Source organism: Streptopelia decaocto (genome assembly GCF_964273445.1).
Source record: "Streptopelia decaocto genome assembly, chromosome: 5".
NCBI lineage: Eukaryota > Metazoa > Chordata > Aves > Columbiformes > Columbidae > Streptopelia > Streptopelia decaocto.
The window spans coordinates 453,230-473,917 of NC_138659.1; the positions used below are offsets into that span (position 1 = coordinate 453,230).

A 20,688-nucleotide genomic window follows, 5' to 3' on the forward strand; every position below is an offset into this window, starting at 1 on the left:
ACATCATAGTAATCATGTTGCCATTTCCATCAGCCTGTTCATATAGGTATTTGGGTTAGTAGGTCACTGAAACAGACTGAGGGGTGGTAGCTACGGGATCCTTTTTCAAATGCCATGACAACCAACACTAATGCTGATATTGAAATTCTTTATGATACATACTTGCAGAGGCTAGGAACGTACTTTCTTCAAAAGGTGATGTGAAAGGTACGTGGCACATTGAAAATAAAATGTAGGTAGTATTTCTTGGTAAGCAAGAATCATTTACAGCAAACACACTTGAGTTCATATTTTTGTGTGGAAGGAGGTGTAGGAAGGGAGAGGGTGAGGATTTGATTGAATTGTTACATGTCTTACGTTGTCCTGAGAACATCCCATCTTAAAACATTGCATTGGTGCTGCCAAGTCTGAAAGGGTAGAATTTCCCCTCTGTTCGGGCAGTTCTCATGGTTCAGTCACCATTGCAAGCCTTGGTTTCTTGCATTTCCCCACTAGCAGCAAGGCTTAACAGCTTATTAAAGACATCTTTAACAGCATTTAATGTTTTTCTAGTCGGTGGATGCGTTTGTGCATTTGTGGGGCAGCCATTAGGTGAGTCCTTTCTTCGAAGTGCTGTGAGAACTCGAATAAAACGACTGGGGAGGTTCCGAAGGTTTTACGCGTTCCTCATAATTTGGATGAAAGGAAACGACATGCTTACTGGCTGGATTGATACGTACTAATTAAGCCAGTTTTTCAGAGCTGACTAGGTTATGTGCAATTGTAATAGCAACCTACTCAAAGAGGAAACCAAAGCCCTAATGTGTGCATTACATGATGTTTGGTCCTTCAAAGCAGTCATCTACTGGTCCTCTGTGTCTAACTGGTTGAGCAGGTCTTTGTTCTGCAGGAGTAGTTATGCTTTCAAAAGATAATTAATTAAAGTTGAAGTTCTTAAGAGAGGTTTTGAAACTAGAACAGAGTACGTTAGCCCTTGAGTTATTTTATATAGGTTTCATATTTTACCAATTGCAGGAAACAATTTGTGAAGACAAGAACTCTGAAACTGAGTCACTTCTAGTTTTTGGTGTTAAAGGTCAGGTTGTTTGTGTGAGCAAATGCCAAAGGTGCCGCATCAGCTCGGAGCGGAGCCCCAGCTGGCCTGATGTCTCACCTGCGGCAGTGCTGCTCCTTAGCAAACAGCTGAAAGAAGCAGGATCTGAATGGATTTGTCTCGTCCTGGTTTCTGGAAGTCAGCAATTTAGGAGCTTGATGGTGGGGTTTGCTGTAGGACTTTTAGAAATAAGACTAACTCAAGCTGACACAGTTTGAGTTCTTGTAGTTGTGTGATACGTGAGCTTCCTCTACGGAAACTTTTCCTCCGTATGTCATGTATATACTAATTCTGTTCTGTAAACTTCATTGGAATTTCTGCTATTTCTTATGGTACAGAAGTCAAATTTGTCTGAACTGTAGAAATCTTAATGATTTCTGGTTTGCACCCCAACAAAATTCACTAAAAAGCTAAGGGCAGCAGTGTGGGAGTGTGAGCTTGCTGTAACCTTTAATTAAGGCTGATTTAAAGAGCAGTTGGGGGGTGGGAATAAATAAATAAATATATGTGTGTATATGTATCAAATCATGTTTGAGGACTGTGGTCTGGTCCTGATGTCTTGTCCTGTATGTCTCTGCTGACATTTAGGATGAGAGTTCTCTGGAAAGAGCAGCTTTGTGATAAGACGGTCTCAGTTCCTCGGGAGCGACTGTGGGTGCACACAACTCATTTCACTTTTGCGACGTGGCCTCACTTTGAAGAATTGCGTAGTGTCTTGTTCCTTTGGTCCCACTGGCTCGCTGGCAGGCTTCCTGTCCTGATGCTTTTAAAAGCTTATGGAATTTTTACGTCTTTAGAGACTTTTTTTTTCAGCCCTTGTTGTACCGCATTATGGTATGACCTGTGCTTTTTTGGGATTTGAGTGTTCTCTCTGTATTCTGGATACTGTTTCCAGGTTTTGAAGAATATGTCGGTTCCTTGTGGTCCTGTTTTTACCAACAAATATAAGCGTTTGTGGAATGTTAAGTAACATATTTTTTGTATAGATTAGTACTCATCCTTTGTGTACTTATCTAGAAAGTGGCTTTTATTTATTCCTAAGCTATCTTTAAGATTCTACTGCTTTTGAGGCAATGAGGAGATGGCTGCAAATATCCGGTAAGCAGAAGTGTTTGTCTGACCCCTGCAGTTCTTTTCTGTTTTCCAACATTTTTCTTCTTACGTGATAATGTATAAGATACTGTAAGAGCAAAATTACTGATTCAGGAAATCTTGGGATTTTTACCTTCACTGAGATCTTTTAATCATTAAAGCATTAAACACAGACACTTTGGGATAATCCTAACTAAACTTTCTGTAGTTGTTGGGCAAAGGCTGTCTTCAGGCCTCAGGAAAGACAAACAGGTTTAGTAGTCCAGTGTACTAATTCACAGGCACTGACTTTTGGTTTGGTTTTCAGTTGTTTGAGCAGTGCTCTTTATATGTGGTGCGTGTGGCTTGAACACGAGTGTTAGCGTGTGGCTTGGGAGGCTGGAGTTCCTGTCCTGGCCCAGCTCATGGGCTTCCCGGGGACTCCTTTGGGGATTCTGGCAGCCGAATTTGCTCCAGAGTCTCGAGGGCGTCCACAGTCCGCTGGGAAGCACTTGAAGGTGGGTAGTGTGGAGCCACGTTAGCCGATTCTGCTGCGAACTGGTGGGACCTTCCTGCGGCCCGTTGAGACTTTGTACCCTGCTTGCTCTGTTCAGAAGGTTTGCCGTCATCTTGGAGCGTGAACAAAGTTCACTCTTGTCTGCCTGGCAACTAATAGGTAGAAATGTCTTCTGTGACTTTCAGATATATCACTTTCTTTTTTTTACCTCCCATTCCTTCTGCAGAAAGGGACTAATTCTCCCTTACTTTAGATTTTTGCTTAAGGTGGTGCTCAAATAGTAGAACAATGAAGCTTGTAAGTAGTTGGAGGTGGGAGCTGAAATGTGTTGGGCAAAACTTCAGCCTGGCATATTTGCCAAAGTCCTTTCTCAGTTTCTGATATTGGTAAGTGTATTAGTTTGTTTGCTTGATTTTGTTTGTGTGTTGGGGTTTGTTTTGTTTTTGTGAAGCAAACAACTGGTGAATTTGCTTAATTTTTACCAGATGGTCTTCTGAGTTATTTAGAAACAGAGAAGCTTTCTCATCTCTTCATTTAGGTGCTTGCAGCAGGTGACCTTTCAGTTTGTGTCTCAGTCGATATGCCTGGATGTTTCTTTTGAATGTTTGTCTGAAACAGAAAGAAGTAAAAGTTAATTTAATAACCATGGGTGACTCATAACGAGAACAGCCTCGGTACATGGGCAGGCTTGGTGCAGGGTTGGCTGGATGGAGGTGCCAGCACGTGTCAGCTGGCGGTGCGGCGCCCGGGAGGTGGCGGTGCGGCGCCCGGGAGGTGGCGGTGCGGCGCCCGGGAGGTGGCGGTGCGTCCTCTGGAGGTGGCGGTGCGTCCTCTGGAGGTGGCGGTGCGGCGCCCGGGAGGTGGCGGTGCGGCGCCCGGGAGGTGGCGGTGCGGCGCCCGGGAGGTGGCGGTGCGTCCTCTGGAGGTGGCGGTGCGGCGCCCGGGAGGTGGCGGTGCGGCGCCGGGAGGTGGCGGTGCGGCGCCCGGGAGGTGGCGGTGCGTCCTCTGGAGGTGGCGGTGCGTCCTCTGGAGGTGGCGGTGCGGCGCCCGGGAGGTGGCGGTGCGGCGCCCGGGAGGTGGCGGTGCGGCGCCCGGGAGGTGGCGGTGCGTCCTCTGGAGGTGGCGGTGCGGCGCCCGGGAGGTGGCGGTGCGGGCCCGGGAGGTGGCGGTGCGTCCTCTGGAGGTGGCGGTGCGTCCTCTGGAGGTGGCGGTGCGGCGCCCGGGAGGTGGCGGTGCGGCGCCCGGGAGGTGGCGGTGCGGCGCCCGGGAGGTGGCGGTGCGGCGCCCGGGAGGTGGCGGTGCGTCCTCTGGAGGTGGCGGTGCGGCGCCCGGGAGGTGGCGGTGCGGGCCCGGGAGGTGGCGGTGCGTCCTCTGGAGGTGGCGGTGCGTCCTCTGGAGGTGGCGGTGCGGCGCCCGGGAGGTGGCGGTGCGGCGCCCGGGAGGTGGCGGTGCGGCGCCCGGGAGGTGGCGGTGCGTCCTCTGGAGGTGGCGGTGCGTCCTCTGGAGGTGGCGGTGCGTCCTCTGGAGGTGGCGGTGCGGCGCCCGGGGGTGGCGGTGTGGTCTCTGGAGGTGGCGGTGCGGCGCCCGGGAGGTGGCGGTGCGTCCTCTGGAGGTGGCGGTGCGGCGCCCGGGAGGTGGCGGTGCGGCGCCCGGGAGGTGGCGGTGCGGCGCCCGGGAGGTGGCGGTGCGGCGCCCGGGAGGTGGCGGTGCGTCCTCTGGAGGTGGCGGTGCGGCGCCGGGAGGTGGCGGTGCGTCCTCTGGAGGTGGCGGTGCGGCGCCCGGGGGTGGCGGTGTGGTCTCTGGAGGTGGCGGTGCGGCGCCCGGGAGGTGGCGGTGCGTCCTCTGGAGGTGGCGGTGCGGCGCCCGGGAGGTGGCGGTGCGGCGCCCGGGAGGTGGCGGTGCGGCGCCCGGGAGGTGGCGGTGCGTCCTCTGGAGGTGGCGGTGCGTCCTCTGGAGGTGGCGGTGCGTCCTCTGGAGGTGGCGGTGCGGCGCCGGGAGGTGGCGGTGCGTCCTCTGGAGGTGGCGGTGCGGCGCCCGGGGGTGGCGGTGCGGTCTCTGGAGGTGGCGGTGCGGCGCCGGGAGGTGGCGGTGCGGCGCCCGGGGGTGGTGCTGGGGAGCCGAGGCACCGACAGATCTTACCTCTGAGTGTCCGAATGTCCTGAATCCCTTGGTAGCCCAGAGGGGAGTTACACACCATTCCTAAATCTGATGTTATGGTACTAAAGCCTTTATTTGCTTGGGTGAACATATTGGTTTAGCTGTACCTGTTTTGGGGGCACAGGTGTTATGCTTTGTTTCAGTTGCTTTGAGTAATTACCCTTGCAACAGTGTATGTGTGAATTTTCAAGAAAATTTTCTCGCTTACTAATATGTCATAGGTGAGTTAATGTCCTAAAGCTTTCTGGGTCTGAGTAGACCTCTTGCGGATACAATCTGGAGCTGTCCTTGGATCTTTATGTGATAGACATTTAATTATTGTCTTTGATTTCTGAGCCATTCCCCTTGTGAAGAATGGGAAAAGGAAGCGAGGTACTGTGTTTCACTTTAGAAATGGGACACTCAGGGTTGGGTTGTTGTTTTTATTAGGAATGCCTAGACAGGGAATGGTGCATTCTTCCAGTGGGAGCTGCGGCCACACAGCGGCGGCACCAGGGCCGCAGGACACTGGGAGGCCGTTCTCTGCGGCGCCGGGAGCGCTGTGTGCAGCCCCGTCCGTCGCAGCCGTGTGCCCGGCGGGAGGAGGCTGCAGCGGGTTGTGCGACCGGTGCGGCCGGGAGCGGGTCCTGCGGCTTGGAAGAGGAGGTTAAGGGGTATCTAGTTGCTGTCTTAGCTGCAGTGTGTGATAGCAGACAATGTAGAATCACATTTCTCTTGGAGGTGCACAGTCCTAGGATGAGAGGCAGCGGATACAGGTTACAGCAAGGGATCCTGTAACTAAATATAGGGAAAAAGATGCCAGTGAAGGTGGTGAAGCACTGGAACAAGCTACCCAGAGAGGCTGTGGAGTGTCTTGGGAATCTGCAAAACCTGATGGGACATGTTGTCTGTGACCAGATCTGTCTGGCTGTGAGCTGAATAAACCAGCAAACTACATTTTGGTTATGTTGGAGGGGAAGTATGCAAGGAGATAAGTAATGTCCTTTGCTCTATCTCATATGCTACTGAGAACAGCTCCGAGTTACTCTGGTTCCGAGCTGCTGACCTGGAGAATTCAGGCATCTTTCTGAGCAGGTTAGTGGCCCGTACGTAAAGAGTTTTCTGTGCCCCTTGTCTCTTTTTGAAGAGTAGGTTAACAAAGGGAGAGTGAATTGATTTTAACAATATTTGTTCTTTGCCAGTGTGTTTGATTTATCTTTAAACCCCGTACATCTTTATGGAATAGAGTTAGCTCATTGCTATATCTAGTGGTAAAAATTTATTGAGTACTTTGAAAAGTCAGCATTTCCTAGGGTGCTGTCTGTGCGGTTGCAGGGGATGGAGGTGTAGTAATGCTGGCTTTATGGGCTTTTGAAGGAGATCCCAAAGGGTGAAAGCTTTTCTTCCCAGGTGATCTCACCTGTTGAGTCTTGTGATGCCTTAATGTAGTTGTTCCTTTGGTCGTTGTAGTTGGACTGGGCAACAGTTGCAACAAAATGCTGATGACAGAAAGCTCTTTTCCCCTTTTTAATGCAGCATAGACGAGTCTGTATCAGCTGTTTCCATGTCTGAGGTCTAGGCATCAGACTGAATCACAGTAGCTTAGACTTATTCCGAGACAGAAGCATGCAATATTAGTGAGAGGGAGAATGTCTGTAGTGGACACCTGGTGTGACCCTACCCTGCAGATCAGTTGGCCGAGTTTGTTGCTGTTCTCGGTACTTGGAGCTGTGGCTCCAATGTTATCGTTTTGGTTATGTGGGCTGAGCATGGTACTTGCATTGCAGAGTGCATGTGGACATAAGTTAGGCACAAAGTGAGGTTTTTGTATTGTTTGCCCCAGCTGACATTTACAGGAGAGACTGGTGCATGGTGTTATTCACAGCCCCCTGTCTGCCTGGTTGTAGTGGGCCTGAACCTGTCATGCACAATGTTCTAGGCTAAAGCCTAGTTAGGGTTAGCTTAGAGATGGTCCCTGTTTGGAGGAACTACTGCTATTTGTAGTCAAAGGAAACATGGAACTGTTCAACAAACATGTTGGGAGAGGCAGGCTTCTGAGTCCTCCGTGCCCAGCCACCGGCTGTTAGGCTAAATCCGGTCTCCTGGATACTTTTGATTGCTGCGTTTTGCCTTGGCAAGAAGGGGAATGGTGCCACAGGTGAGACAAATTCTGCCTTGCTGCCGAATACCGTTTGCTCCCAGCTTCTGTGCAGCACCTGCCGCGCGCTGCCTGCGGGGCAGCCGGAGCCCGGCTCGGGGTTCGAGTCGGCCGCAGCTGTTTGTTCTTTCCCAGCTTTTGCAGAAGAAACAGCTCTCAGTGTGAGAGCCGCAGTTGTCCTCCCAGCTTCGCCGTGCGCAGCTGCCGGGTCCCTGCGCAGGTGCCGGCGGGCGCTCTCCTCGCGGCGCTGCCGGCCGGGAGCGCAGCTGCCCGCAGGCTGCGGAGGGCGCGGGCCCGCGCCGGCTCACCGGGGGCTCAGGCCCCATCCAGCTGTTGCGGCTGCCGGGGTCAGGCCGCCCTGCGGGGATCTGGCGCAGCGAGTCTGTCATCCTGCGTGATGGCTTTCTGGAAGCACCTCCTGGGTTTGTCTCCAGCGCCTTGACGGCTGTCTGCCCTCCGACTTTTCTCCTACTGAATTGTTTCCTCGGTGGCTACTTTGCTGCTTTTATGTGACAGTGATTAAGGTTGCTGTGCCAGTTGAGCAGGACCCGCAGTGGCTGGCTTTGAATCCTTGCAGGGTGAGCTCTCCATCGCTAAGGTGATGGTTCATCTGTGGAGCAACCTGAAGAAAATTTGAAGCAGTGCTCTGCAACTTTATTATGCAAATCTCAGTCTACCTGGTGGAAACAATTACCTGGCCTGGAAAGCAGGATGCGAAGAAAGTTGATTTAACATTCGGTAGCTTTGTATTCAGAATCTGATTTTGTGTGTTCAGTGCAAAGCAATAGTTTTCTCATTGTCATGTTCATTTTCCTCTGGTGTGGTCTGAAAACAAACCAGCTGGAGCTGCTGCGAAGAGCAAAAATGCTCTCCTGGATTTAGAGGATATGCGGCGGGAGGAGGAACTGGTTCTACCTCTTGTTCCCTTTCGTCCTTGAAACAAAATGATGTGGTTTCTTTTTGATGTGTAAAGGTTTACAAATCGGTGAGCCCCGCGGGTTTTACCTTTGCCATGGTGATGTCTCTCTTTCCGTTTGGTGACTCAGGATGTGCTGGTTGTTGACTGAATCAGGTTTGGTAGTAGCCTGGTAGGAATGTTCTCGTACAATATTTAATGCCCATTATTAAGTAGGGCTCTTATGGAAATAAAGCTGAATAAATTCTGTGAATAAAAAAATGTATTTCTCCTCAACTAGTATCACTTTACTCACTTAGTAACAAGGATGTGTTTTTGTGTGTTTTTGTGTCTTTGGAGCTCATCTGCTTTGCTATATGTTGGGAGATTTTTTTTTTCTTCTATTTCTGTGCAAATTTAATATTTTTTTTTCTACTCCATTATTTTCATTTGTTCCATGCTTGGGTAGAGTGAAAGGCATAAAAATGAGCAAAAATCTTCATGTGTTTGTAAATAGGTAATCTCGGAGTCTGCCACCCTAGGTAAGGCAAAGAGCCTTACGGTGCCCAGGTGTCCTCTGGACTCCTACCGGTTAAATTATTCCTGAATTCATAAACATTCAGCCAGGGAAATGGAAAGAACTCCACCAAAAGGAGTCCTTATAGATATTCCAGCCGTAGGAAAATGTCAAGTCAGCCCTTGCAATCAGGGCTGAGAGGCAAACCTGGGAGGAACCGGACCCGGTGGGTTCTGTTGCCCGCAGGAGGCGCCGGTGTCGGCGCGCTCCCCGCAGGCTGTGCTGAGCGCGGAGCCCCTCGCGGCGGGGGCTGCGCTGGGCTCCGTTTCTGAGCGAAAATTGCAGGCACGCAAAGCAGAGGATTTTCTTGAGTTTACTTTGCTGTTGGTGCGCCGATGGCTCGTGACTTGAGGCAGGGTTCCTACGTGGTTGTGTGTGCTGTCTGAATGCTGACATATTTTTCTGAAACTGTAGTTTGCTGCAACTATGGTATTAGCAGGGTGTTGAGGGAGATCTTGGAACGTCTGTTTTGGGTTGTGTGAATAAGTAGCACACACTCATTCACTGTTGTCAGTCAGAAATGCTTCTTTTCTGTTTTATTGACAACTAGCAAAAATATTCCATATGGAAAATGAAATCTTGGTGTTAGAACTGCTCAAAATAAGATGTTAAAATTGATTGTAAAAGTGATCCAAGGGTTTTCAACAAAACTGCAGCTCTTGGGTGTTAAGAATTGCGATGGTTTTGGTTTTTGCGCGGTGTTTGGTTGCCTTCCGCTCTCGCTGCCCCGATGGCTCTGTGTTGCGAAGAGAGCAGGAGCGGGGTTCTGTTTTGGATTTTAAACCACCAACGAGATGATTTAGGAAGGATGTAGACATGCAAGTGAATTAGTTCTTACTTACTGTGCTTCCACAGTGATGAGCTGACTCCTTTCTGTGCGTGCTCTGTTCGGTTTCTCGGAGGTGAAGAGGCGCCGGGCGGAGCGGAATGGGCTCGCGGTTCCAGGCTGCGAGGTGCCCGTGGCCAGGTGCGCGTGGGCCGAGCCGCAGGGCAGTGGCCCCGGGGCAGCGAAAGCCCGGAGCTGAGCCAGCATTCAGCCGCCCTCTCCTCACTCCATCTGCACAGCCCAGGGCTGAAGGCAGCACGTTTGTTGGTCAGGTTCTCATCGTAGATGGGAACACAACTTACTAATACTCACTGGCAAAGTCACGCAGAATTTGCAGGGCTGATAAATGGGAAGTAGTAACTCTTAATTTTGGTAATGACCAGCTTTCTAAGTGTCTTTCCTTTAACTGTAAGCAGAACCTCGGACTGTCGTTTCTGCAACACCTGTTCTGGCAGTGCGAGCACCTTGCAGCAGGGCTGTCCGCTCCGGTTCCGGTGGCGGGTTCATGGCTGCGTGAGCCCCGCGGTGACTTCAGAAGTGACAGCTCCTCCAGCTGCCCCGGCAGCGCATGGAGCCCTCGCGCTGGCTGGGGAACGTGTGCAAGCGTTTTAACTTCAGAAGTCGCTGCCAAAAGTAATGGAAGAGAAGGCAGAACGATGCTTCTGAAGAGCAAAACTGTATTAAAAAACTTTTAGTGCTTTCGATGCAGAGTCATTGAAATTCAGTGTTACCACAGCATGCTGTGAGCAAGGGAAGAGACTCTGTGTTCTTGCGGAGAGAATCGGTCTGGCCGTGTTGGAGATCAGCAGAAGCTGCTGCCTCCCCCTGCAGGCAGAGTCTGAACTGTGTATGTGCCATCCTTCTGGTCCTCCAGAACGGTCCGTTTTGTGTGGACATGCTGCAGGTGATGCTCCGTAAGCATGGAGTTCTTCAGCGTTGCATTGGGAAGACACAGTTTGCCTTGAATTTCTGACATTTCTCCTTTTTGTTTCTTTAGTATTATAAATTGGGAGACAAATCGGAGCATGGAAAAATGTATGACCTGCTGGCTTTTTATGTCCTGGCAGAAAAAAAAGTGTCTGTTTTTGTGCCTAGACCCCTTTTTCTCTTATCACATAAAGGAGAAATAGGACTATATATCTTTGGAATCAGGAAAAACTGACGTGTTTGCTGCTGTCTATTACTGTGGCAAGGTTGGATTTTTTACATGGAGGTTTGGGTGGATTTTATGTAAACTTGTTTTTACATAGCTGCGTGGTGGAGCAGAAGGGACATTCCCATGGTTCAGATCTCGTGGAAGTCTGAACTCCTGCGTGCTCCAGTACAGAGCAAAGCTTGGGTCAGGGCGAAAGGTAAATTCAAAAGAATGTAACCGTTTCCCTTTTTCCCCTCTGGTGAAGTGCCCGATGTCCTCCGTGTGAACAGCAGCTGCCCCGCGGCAGGCCGAGCAGCAGCGCTGCGTGCTGCAGCGGGCGGTCCGTGCGTGGGTGCGAAGGGCGGGCAGCGTGCTCGTCGGGGCTGCGCGGGCGCAGCTGCGCGCTCGCGCCTGGAACTGAGCTCCGTTCACAGTGCCAGTTAGTGGGATCTTATCACTGCTTTGAGAATGCTGCTGTATTAGGTTTCTTGCACTAGGTAAAGCCAGAGTATGGGGCTAGAACAATGTGCAGGTGTTTTGTTTGAAAGGAAAACATTATAAATGTTTCATTATATAGTCTTCATTTTAAATACCTTCACAAAGGGGCTCATTTGTACATGCAGTAGTGAGTCGATGCTCTGATTGCCACCTTTTGTTCCACGTGCAGGGCAGGTGTGACAGCCAGAGCGAGCAGGGTGCAAGGTGGTGGTGGGGGCAGCGGGATTTATAGTTGTGGGTTTGGCTTTAAACAAAACACGTCAGCCGCTCCAAACACCAAACTGCCTTTTAAGGTATTTTTTAAGGGCGTTGTATGAGTGTTCGTAGTATTGAATGTGGAGTTCTCAAAACACCCTTATGGGACAGCACTATTGTCCTAGTTTTACAAGTAACTACTTTGTCTTGCTTCCCTGGGTGGCTTGCTCAAGGTTACACAATAGTCCTCTGGTGAAACAGGGAATTATAGCCAAATGTTTGATGTTTAACACTTGAAATACAATTTCTGGATGACCCTCTCCTAACAGAAATGAAATACCTATACCTTTCCTGTCTTTCTGCTGAAATGAATTAAATTGTAAGTGTTAGTACTCTGATTTTGATCAATGCTTTTAATTCTGTTTACTGCTTCTTTTTCTTTTCAGGCGTGTACTGGTATTGAAAATATCGATGAAGCTATAACGTTGCTTGAACAAAATAACTGGGATTTAGTGGTAAGTGTTCTAAGAAAATGACTTCCCAGATCAGCCTCATGTAACAGGGATGTGCCGTCTTGCTGGGACTGTGATCTTCGCCCCACGTTTGGTGTGTTTGTGGTGGGGGCAAGCAGGTTCTATGCAGAGTGTTTCTGCTCTGCTAACGCCTCATTACCAAATTAACGCAATACTGGGTTGTATATACCCTGATACATGATTGTCTTCATGCCTTTTTGATTTGTTTCTCTTCCTTTAAATCGATGTTTCATATTGTGTTTGGTTTCCTTTTGGTTAATTGTATGCATAGTATTATCAAGGGTGGCATTTCTAGAAGATATCCTGTGTATATACACAAGATTAATGAAGATTTTGGTGCCTGTGGAAGAAACGGAAAATAAAATCGCTTCAATCTTTCATATGCTTTTAGTTCAGAAATAAGATAGTTGCTCTTCTATTTTCAGTTGTTGTACAGAACGGCGTTAGAGAGGAAGGCCATACATTATTTAGATTGGGTGTTTTCCAGACGCAGTTATACACAAACAAAAACCACAGCGAACAAACTCATCCCAAAACACTCTGTCTTCTGGTTTGTGACAAGGTTCAGTACGCAGACAAATAGGAGGAAACCAATAAACCAAGCGAAACAGTCTGAGGTATTTTAAGACTCTGCATAGGATTATCAGGATATAGAAAGAAAGTATTAATCCATTTTCTTAAGGTTTACAAGTGTAAAATAGAACCAACTTAATTAACAGGCAAGTGATCTTCATTTGAACTGTAATCCCTTTGATTTCCTTTTTTTGGACCAGTCCAAACTGTTAGAAAATTACTTAAAGCAAATAAATGAGATTTTCCAAAATTGCCTGTAGATACAGTTTCGCCTGTGTGCCACATGGGATTCCCAGTTTATTGTTCTGTTTTAGTAATTACAAACAAGGTATCAAAGAGGTCAGGATGGGGTTTTAAACTGAGTTTGTTAGAGTGAGTATTCTGTTTCTTTTACGGCATAACAATTAAAATGACGTGTGATATTGTAGCCCACTGCAAACAAGCACTATGTACTCCAGACACTGGAAACCAGATGTTTAAAATGAGTGTTGACCAAGGTGTCCGGAGTCTTTGCGGTGTCATGGTACAAGCAGGAGCGAGACAGCGGCCGGCGGAAGGAGCGCGTGTGCGGGTGTCTGCAGACGGAGCCGCGCCTGAGCTGGGTGGAGCCGTCTCCTGCGTCCTGGCTCGTGGCGCCGCTGCGGGCGCTCTGAGCGGGCAGGTGTCGGCGGGGCGGCCCCGCGCGCTCTGCTCAGGCTGCCAAGGTCCCGCGCGTCCCTCACACCCGCCGGTGCGCTTTGGTGGCATTTGTAGATTGTGAGGTATATGCTTTACAATTACTGCTCACAGGTGAGGCTGGCTGAGAGAATTACAATGAAAATGGTAGGAACAACTAAGAGGATTTGTTTTTTTGATTTTTCTTTTATTTTGAGACTCCAGAACAAGCAGAAAGGGATAGTGAAGTATTTAAAGCTATGAGAATTGCTATGAAAATGGCTTTAAATACTTAATTTTATTGGTGATGTGAGATGATCTAGAAGTAGAATACAGTGGGAAGAGAAGTAGTGACCCAAAAATGCAAGCTTAAAAAAGGCATAGGCAAAGTAAGAAAGGAAATAAAATTGGGGATGTAAAAGGTGCTTCGGGATAGTACGTAGTTCTGGCAACTAAATAGAAGATGAATGAGAGGGGAGTCTGTGAAAGGAAATGGTGAGTTGTGGAGGAAAATATTGGGAAGAGTAGCAGTGCAGAAGATGCCCTGAGAGCCCGTCATTAGAGACACTGGCTGTCTTTACTAAAGCAGCCTTTGTGTAGGAGAGGGACTGAAAACCGCATGGTGCTCGTCTAACGGGGAGTTGGAAGCGGAAGGGTGAGGAGGGAGGAGACAAAAGAAATGGGAAGGTAAGGAGAAAAGGAGCTCATGGCTTGGGAAAGAATCAAGCATCTCTTTGCTAGGCAAGGGGTTATAGCATTTCAAAAGTCAAGGCAGCACATAAAAAAGGCTCGTGACTTATGAGAAATGTAGCATTTTTAATTTTAAAATTAAATGCATGTTGTCCGTTTGTGGTGGGTTGTGTGTGTGTGTGTGTTTTATGCCTTTGATTCAGTAGTCACGTACAGATTCAGTGCCAATCCATTGCGAAGGTGGGAAGGCTTGGTTTCAGTTGAACCAAAGGTCTTGGAGAGCAAAAAAATTTAAAAAATCCTTTTGCTTGGTACTAAATATTTTATTCAGTGCAGAACAAAACTTCTTATTTGCAAGGAGAACAAACCTTGTAGGGCTTGGTTCACAGATCCTGCAGATAGTAGCAAAGCAGTGATGGTTTTGGCAAGGGTTCCCCTGTCATCCTTGGACTCGGTTTTGCTGGTGGGTTTTAGACACCGGTGACATTTTAACCCGATACTTTCTTGTTACCTCAGTGAGTGTTACTGCACTTGTATCTTTCGGACATTTGGTCCTGCCCTGAAACCAAGCCAGGCCTGAGCTGGAGCGTAAGAACTCCTTCCGTGGTTTAGTTTTTCTGGTAGCCACTTATTTTATTAAGAATTCATCTGAATTCTGTTTTCCTTTTGGTTTTGAACTGAAAGATCAGCTTCCTATTTCTGGACTTAAGTATTAAGAATATTAAGTATTTAGAAGTCTTCATGTCTATTCCTCTATATGGGATACTTACGACAAAATAAATTGCTCTTAATTTATCTTTGGGAACTAAATCAATCTCATTTAAATGTCTGAGAGTTGTGTATGCTTTACAGTGTTCAAATCACGTTTGCAGCGGTTTGAAGTGACACAGGAACCCGTATTTCCCAGGTGCCTGGTTGCTGGGCTCTGTTTGGGGCTGGAGATGGCAGTGAGCGGGCGAGCGCTGCCCAGGGCTCCGTGTGCGGCGCCGGGGCCGCGTCTCAGCGCCGGCGGCGGTGCCGCTCCCGTGCCGCGGTGCCGCTCCCGTGCCGCGGTGCCGCTCCCGTGCCGCGGTGCCTTGCCCTGGCTCGGGCTGCTGCACGGGCGGCAGCTCAGGGGCTGCTTTTCAGTCGTTTTTTCTGGATTAGAACACCATGCCCTGACTACTGATTACAGGCTGGGTGGTGAAGTGTTTCAGGTGTTCTGTGAGGTACGGAAGATCTGCACAGATAATAATAATAATAATAATAATAATAGCTGAATATCTTGACAGTTCTTCCTGGTTTTATTTGAATGAACTTGCTTTGTCTGCTCCTGGGAGAGCTGGGTTGTCGGGAGGTGTCCAGAGAAATACTGGAGACGAATTGGAGGTTATGTACTTCGGCTTGAGATTCTCCACTTTTCAAATGTATAGCTAGATCTCACATAGGTGTTCTGTTAGTATTGATCAGTGCTTGGGCAGTGGGCTGCCTATGGTTTAACAGCCTTTATGTTTTCACAGCTTTTCAGTGGAGGTGCCGCTTGCTAAGAGCGGGGATGTTGTAACAACCTGCGGTATTAAAAAGAACATTATTTTAAAAACGGAACAAAAAGCACGTTGCTGCGGGGCGGCCGTCCCAGCTGCGCATTTCAGTGTTGCCATTCAAATTTGCATAAAGTAATTAGGAGAAGGATAGAAGCGTGGGAGTTCAGCACACAGACGCTTTTCGGGCATAGCCTTGGTTTAATCTGGCTCCTGCTGTCCAGCCTCGTGGTTTAGGAGTAACAGAATACGTTTTGATATCAAGGAGCAGCATTCCTTTCTAATAAGTCAGAAGGGGAAGCAGTATTAGTGTAAAAAGTTGTGATGTTAGTGACTAAGCTACATATACGTGTCTACTCCTTTCCCTTCCTATACGAATGAGTTTTGAGTCGATAGTTCAGAATAGATCATTTTCCTTTACTCCTGCTGAAATAGAGTTTCAGCTCAGATACCGATACATAAACTTCTTCCAAATCTGTCTGTGTTATTTATTTTCATTGCGCTAGGAAAATAAATCCAGTTATGAATCTGTGACGGAGGTTAGGCTTTGTTGGGGAATTAGGCGGTGACAATGTAAAGTGAAAGGGCTGTGTGGCTGTTCCCCAGGACCGCCGCAGTGTGTGTGCCTGCTGAAAGGCTTCCCAGTCAGTTCCGTGGCACGGGGGCTACGGGGAGCAGCGTGCTGGAGCCACCAAGGAGGTGGGGAGCGATGGGAAACCACATCGGGAGTGCTAATTGTGAGCTATTTCAGCGCGTGCTCGCTTGCTGATGAAGTGAATCATCTGTATGGGTATATTCATGTGGTGTTTTTTGATGAAATGTTGATTTTTTGCTTTATTAGCAATTCTATTGTTTTGCAGTTTTTCATCAAGTATGTTTGTTGTAAAGAAAGCAAGCTGAAATAAAGCAGAATGCATAGAAGACATGTCATTGTAGTTCAATTACAGCTTTTGGTTACACTTTAACCACGATGGGGACACATGTTGGCGTTGTGTGAAGACTCTGTGGGTGTAACCCACGTCTGGCGCTGGGAAGTGCTGTGAGACTGGTGGAGCCGGGGCCGCGCCAGCGCGTGCGGCAGGGGCCAGCGCGTGCGGCAGGGGCCAGCGCGTGCGGCAGGGGCCAGCGCGTGCGGCAGGGGCCAGCGCGTGCGGCAGGAGCTGCGGGCGCGGGCTGACGCGCTTGCTAGAACCTGAACGCGTAGCAGTCATTGCTTGCTGAAGTATAATGGGTGCAGAGTAGCCGTGTGCGTAGGAAGGTGATAGCGTATCTTCTGTGTGGAAGCCTCTCGGCTGAAATGACTGGTATTTCTGCAGGTTCTATGGGGTTTCTTGTTTAGGACAGCACATTGCACGCTTGCTGTAACAGGAGGTTTAGAGTTGTGTGAAGCTGCACGGGAGCCACGTTCCTCTGCCTGGGAGTCTCAAAATACAGTCTGGGGGCAGGACAAAGCGACTGCATTACGGCCCATTTCAGTAAACCTGGGTTTCGTTAATCCACAGTGACCGCGGTGTTCGACTCGCGCTTGCACTCGGTTTTTGTCAGCGTCGGTCAGTAAAACATCTGGTGTTTGTTCCCAAGGGTTCTCCTTTTCTGTCGCTGCAAACCGATCCCAGTGGAAGTCTGTCCACAGTCTCGCTTCTTATCCAGGTCCTGGCACCGCTGTGTCAGGGTTCGGGACAAACGTTTCGACAGCTCTGCGTCTGGCATTACCCGTTACTGTCGGCTCTGTTGAAAATACAAACCCAAATTAGTATTTGCCAAGAAGAGAGTTATTAGAGGACCGTATTTCAGAGGCTTTGCTGTTCTTGCGGGAACACCCGCACGCAGCGGAGCCCCGCGCCTCGTCCGCTGTGCCAACACCCCTGTGCGCAGCGGGAGCGCGTGAACCTTGGCGCTTCTCCTGTTCCGCTGGGCTGTTGCATGTAAAATATGCTCCTTGGGCACACACTTATGGTTTGGAAGCCATTTAAGATTCACTTTTGCGTTTTCGCTGCTTTCACACAGGTTTTGTCTCACTAATGCTTTATCCCTTATCGTTCAGTGATTGGCTCTTCCTGTCAGGATAACGTTGGTTCGGTTTGGGGTTTTGTTTCCGTATTTTTTTAAGCTGCCCATTGAACAGAGCGTTTGGAGCTTCATCATCTGTTTGTTTTGTTCAAATACCAAATAAAAAATGGGTTTTAGATCTTTAGGATAAACAGTTTATAACAGAAAGCAGCAAAATTAGAGTAAGAATATTGTATTTCAGGGGAAATGTCACATTTAGCCCAAATTAGGAGTAGAATTAATTGCAATCAAATTGCAATTGTAAACAGAGTAGTATAAGTGACCCTTTTGGTGCTGTGGAAATATATAATAAAATACAAAATAGAAGAAATAGTTTTTCTTGTGTGTTACAGATTGCTTAATGAGGGTCTTCTAGTGCATTTCAGTACACTTTCAGCTTTTAAAAACCTGTTCTTTGTTTAAATTCAGCAAATCCTGAGTGATCCTCAGGCAAGATGGATTGAGAGCACAGATCAGTACTGGCTGGTGTTTCCAAACCAGAACCGTTACCATTCTCAGTTCTGCAGGACCCAAACCGCACTGTTATCCTGCACTGAGGTCTGCTATGTGGGATTTGGTGTTAGATTCACTTGTGTAGTCAGACTGAGACATAATCTGAGAGTAAATGCTGAAAGGGTCAGTCAAATATTGAAATGGGTTTCCGTTTGTTTTGTTTTGTTTGCCTATTTGTGGTTTTTTGTTAGTTTGTTTCTCTGTAGTGTGACAAACCCAAGCAACCTTTTTTGCTATATTTCAAGACATAGTCCTCGCACCTCGCAGTGCCCGTTCCTCAGGGCCGTCCTCGCAGTGCCCGTTCCTCAGGGCCGTCCTCGCAGTGCCCGTTCCTCAGGGCCGTCCTGGCAGTGCCCGTTCCTCAGGGCCGTCCTGGCAGTGCCCGTTCCTCGGGGCCGTCCTCGCAGTGCCCGTTCCTCAGGGCCGTCCTGGCAGTGCCCGTTCCTCAGGGCCGTCCTCGCGGGCCCGTTCCTCAGGGCCGTCCTCGCGGTGCCCGTTCCTCAGGGCCGTTCTCACACCTCGCAGTGCCCGTTCCTCAGGCCCGTCCTCGCAGTGCCCGTTCCTCAGGCCCGTCCTCGCAGCGCCCGTTCCTCAGGGCCGTCCTCGCACCTCGCAGTGCCCGTTCCTCAGGGCCGTCCTCGCACCTCGCAGTGCCCGTTCCTCAGGGCCGTCCTCGCGGGCCCGTTCCTCAGGGCCGTTCCTCAGGGCCGTCCTCGCAGGCCCGTTCCTCAGGCCCGTTCCTCAGGGCCGTCCTCGCGGGCCCGTTCCTCAGGGCCGTCCTCGCGGGCCCGTTCCTCAGGGCCGTCCTGGCTGCTGGCGGGGCGCGAGCAGAGCTTCCCCGTGTGCGGTGAATAGACAGGTGACAGGAGGAAGGGGCAAAATGAGCAGGAAAGACACAAAATGCAGAATTGTCGCTGTTGTTTTAGCTTACCAGACATTTAAAACCAAAAGTAGAATCTATATTTGTAGCATTTGGGGAAGAATATAGTTTTTTGGAAGTCATAATAAAAGAACCCTTCAATCAAATAAAGCTCTTACTGAGTTTCATAGAGCTAATTAAATCCGTTGGTTATGATGCTGTTCCATTCAGTGGAACAGAACAAACACAATATAATGACCAGAAATCTGAATGTGTCAGACCTACAGAAAGTCGGGGTTGGAAGAAGATACCCATGAGCAAATGAGCCCTTGGCAAAGTGCGGTTGGTTGAAGCAGTTGATACCGTTTGGACTTTGGATCAAATCATCTACTGTGGTGTTTCCTGTGACCCCGTGTCTATTTCTCATTTCTGTGTTGTGTTTGTTTAATGTAAACCTTCTTAATTTTCAGCTCAGCAAATGTGAAGCTCAGTGTGGCCTTTGTAAAGTAGACTGGAGTGGTGTTACTTGCTGAATTCAGTCAAACCTAAAAAGGCTTTTACAATTCTGTGTAGGATGATCTGGACATGCCCTTGTACTGGTTGCATTAGGCCGATACGGGTATTCAGCTCAGTGAAACTCGTGCAGCTCTCCCGTGTGACCGGCGTCTAGTCTCCCACGCCTCCTCTCTGGAAGGGCTGTTCCTCCAGCACCGTGCTGCTTGAGCTTCGTTTCTTCCTTTGCCTGGAGCCATGGTTTCTAATACTCCATAGGGAAGGCGGATCTTTCCTTGTGCTTCCCGAGCTCTGTTTCGCTCATGCCAGGTTCCCAGGTCGTTTCTGGGGAACCTGCGGCTCGTGCCGGTGGCTCTTGCTGCCGCTGGGCCGGGGCCCGGGGAGGCTTCAAAGGGCCCGTGTCTGGCAGCCAGGCCTGCTGAGCGTCTGGGGTGGGGGGCGGCATCCCCCACCGCGCCCCCTGCAAAGGCCTTGACTGCGCTTCTGTCTGGCTCCGCTTTAGAGTATCGAGAGAGTTCATCGAAACGCCACTGGAAATAAAACCTCCCATCTGTAGTTGAGGAGGAGGAAGGATTTCCCCACCTTGTTTAACTATACAATCGTTATACGTAGACTTCTGTTTTTAAATAACCTGACTGGCAAATCTAGTCCATTTTCAAACTTAGTGATGACTACCATGTATTTTGAACTGGAAGTTCAGCTTTTGTGCTGTCTACCATATTCGTAATTGTACATAGGACACTCATTCCCCTGGGATGAGAGTCACTGTAAGATCTGCTTAATTGCTTTTAAATGATTACTACTATAACTGCGTATTTTGAGAGAAGTCATCAATGTTGTTGCTTCATCAGGTTATTAAGAAACAGTTCTTGTTTTTCTCACTAACGCTGTTTTGTACTCATAAAGATGGTCACATCTAGTCAGAGTGACTAGTCTATTTGAGTTAATATTCCCTTTATATTTCACAGTCTGCTTCACAACATTCTTTAGGCACTTAAATAATTTCAGTTTGTTTGTAGAATGCCACAGAGTTTCTGGGTTGCACAAACTATTAATGAATTGGGTAACCTTTTATTAACCCTATTGCTTTACTGTTTCCTGCGTTTGCAGGAGACAACAGAGTTAGATTTAATGTTTTGATTCCGGAAGCTTGCTGCTGAAACGAACACCCCAAAGAAGTATTGCTATTGCACCTTTGTAATTGGCACTTATTGGTCCAATATTACATCATATCTGTTCCTGGATATATGACTAACATCCATAGCCAAAGTGTATATATCAAGAATAACTGAATTCGGCTTGTAATTTCCTAAAATAAATGGTGGGCCTGGTGATGTTTGAATATTGTAATGGAAACAATAACTGTCCTGCTTCTGTTCCTCCGCTCCAAGTTGGAGCAGCGTTACAGGGCGGTTTGTGTGGGTAGCACTGGGATACACCTGAGGCTTCTGGCTTGGGGAAATCAACAGCTCCTGTAGTTCTGCAGCCAGCGCCAGGACAGGCAGCTCCTGCTGCGGCTGCGGGGCCGGCGGGCGGCGGGGACACGGGGGGCGCCCGGCGGGGACACGGGGAGTGCCCGGCGGGCGGCGGGGACACGGGGGGTGCCCGGCGGGGACACGGGGGGTGCCCGGCGGGCAGCGGGGACACGGGGGGCGCCCGGTGTGTGGCGGGGACACGGGGGGC

General features: G+C 49.1%; 1 protein-coding gene across 2 annotated transcripts in view; it reads left to right on the plus strand.

Moving 5' to 3' along the window:
- FAF1 (Fas associated factor 1) overlaps nt 1–20,688 on the plus strand; it is a 154,117-nt gene that overhangs the window by 7,038 nt on the left and 126,391 nt on the right. For both annotated transcript variants that reach the window (XM_082052281.1, XM_082052282.1), the window contains exon 2: nt 11,548–11,616. In XM_082052281.1, the coding sequence (XP_081908407.1) occupies nt 11,548–11,616 (69 nt within the window). The remainder of the gene's footprint in view (nt 1–11,547; nt 11,617–20,688) is intronic.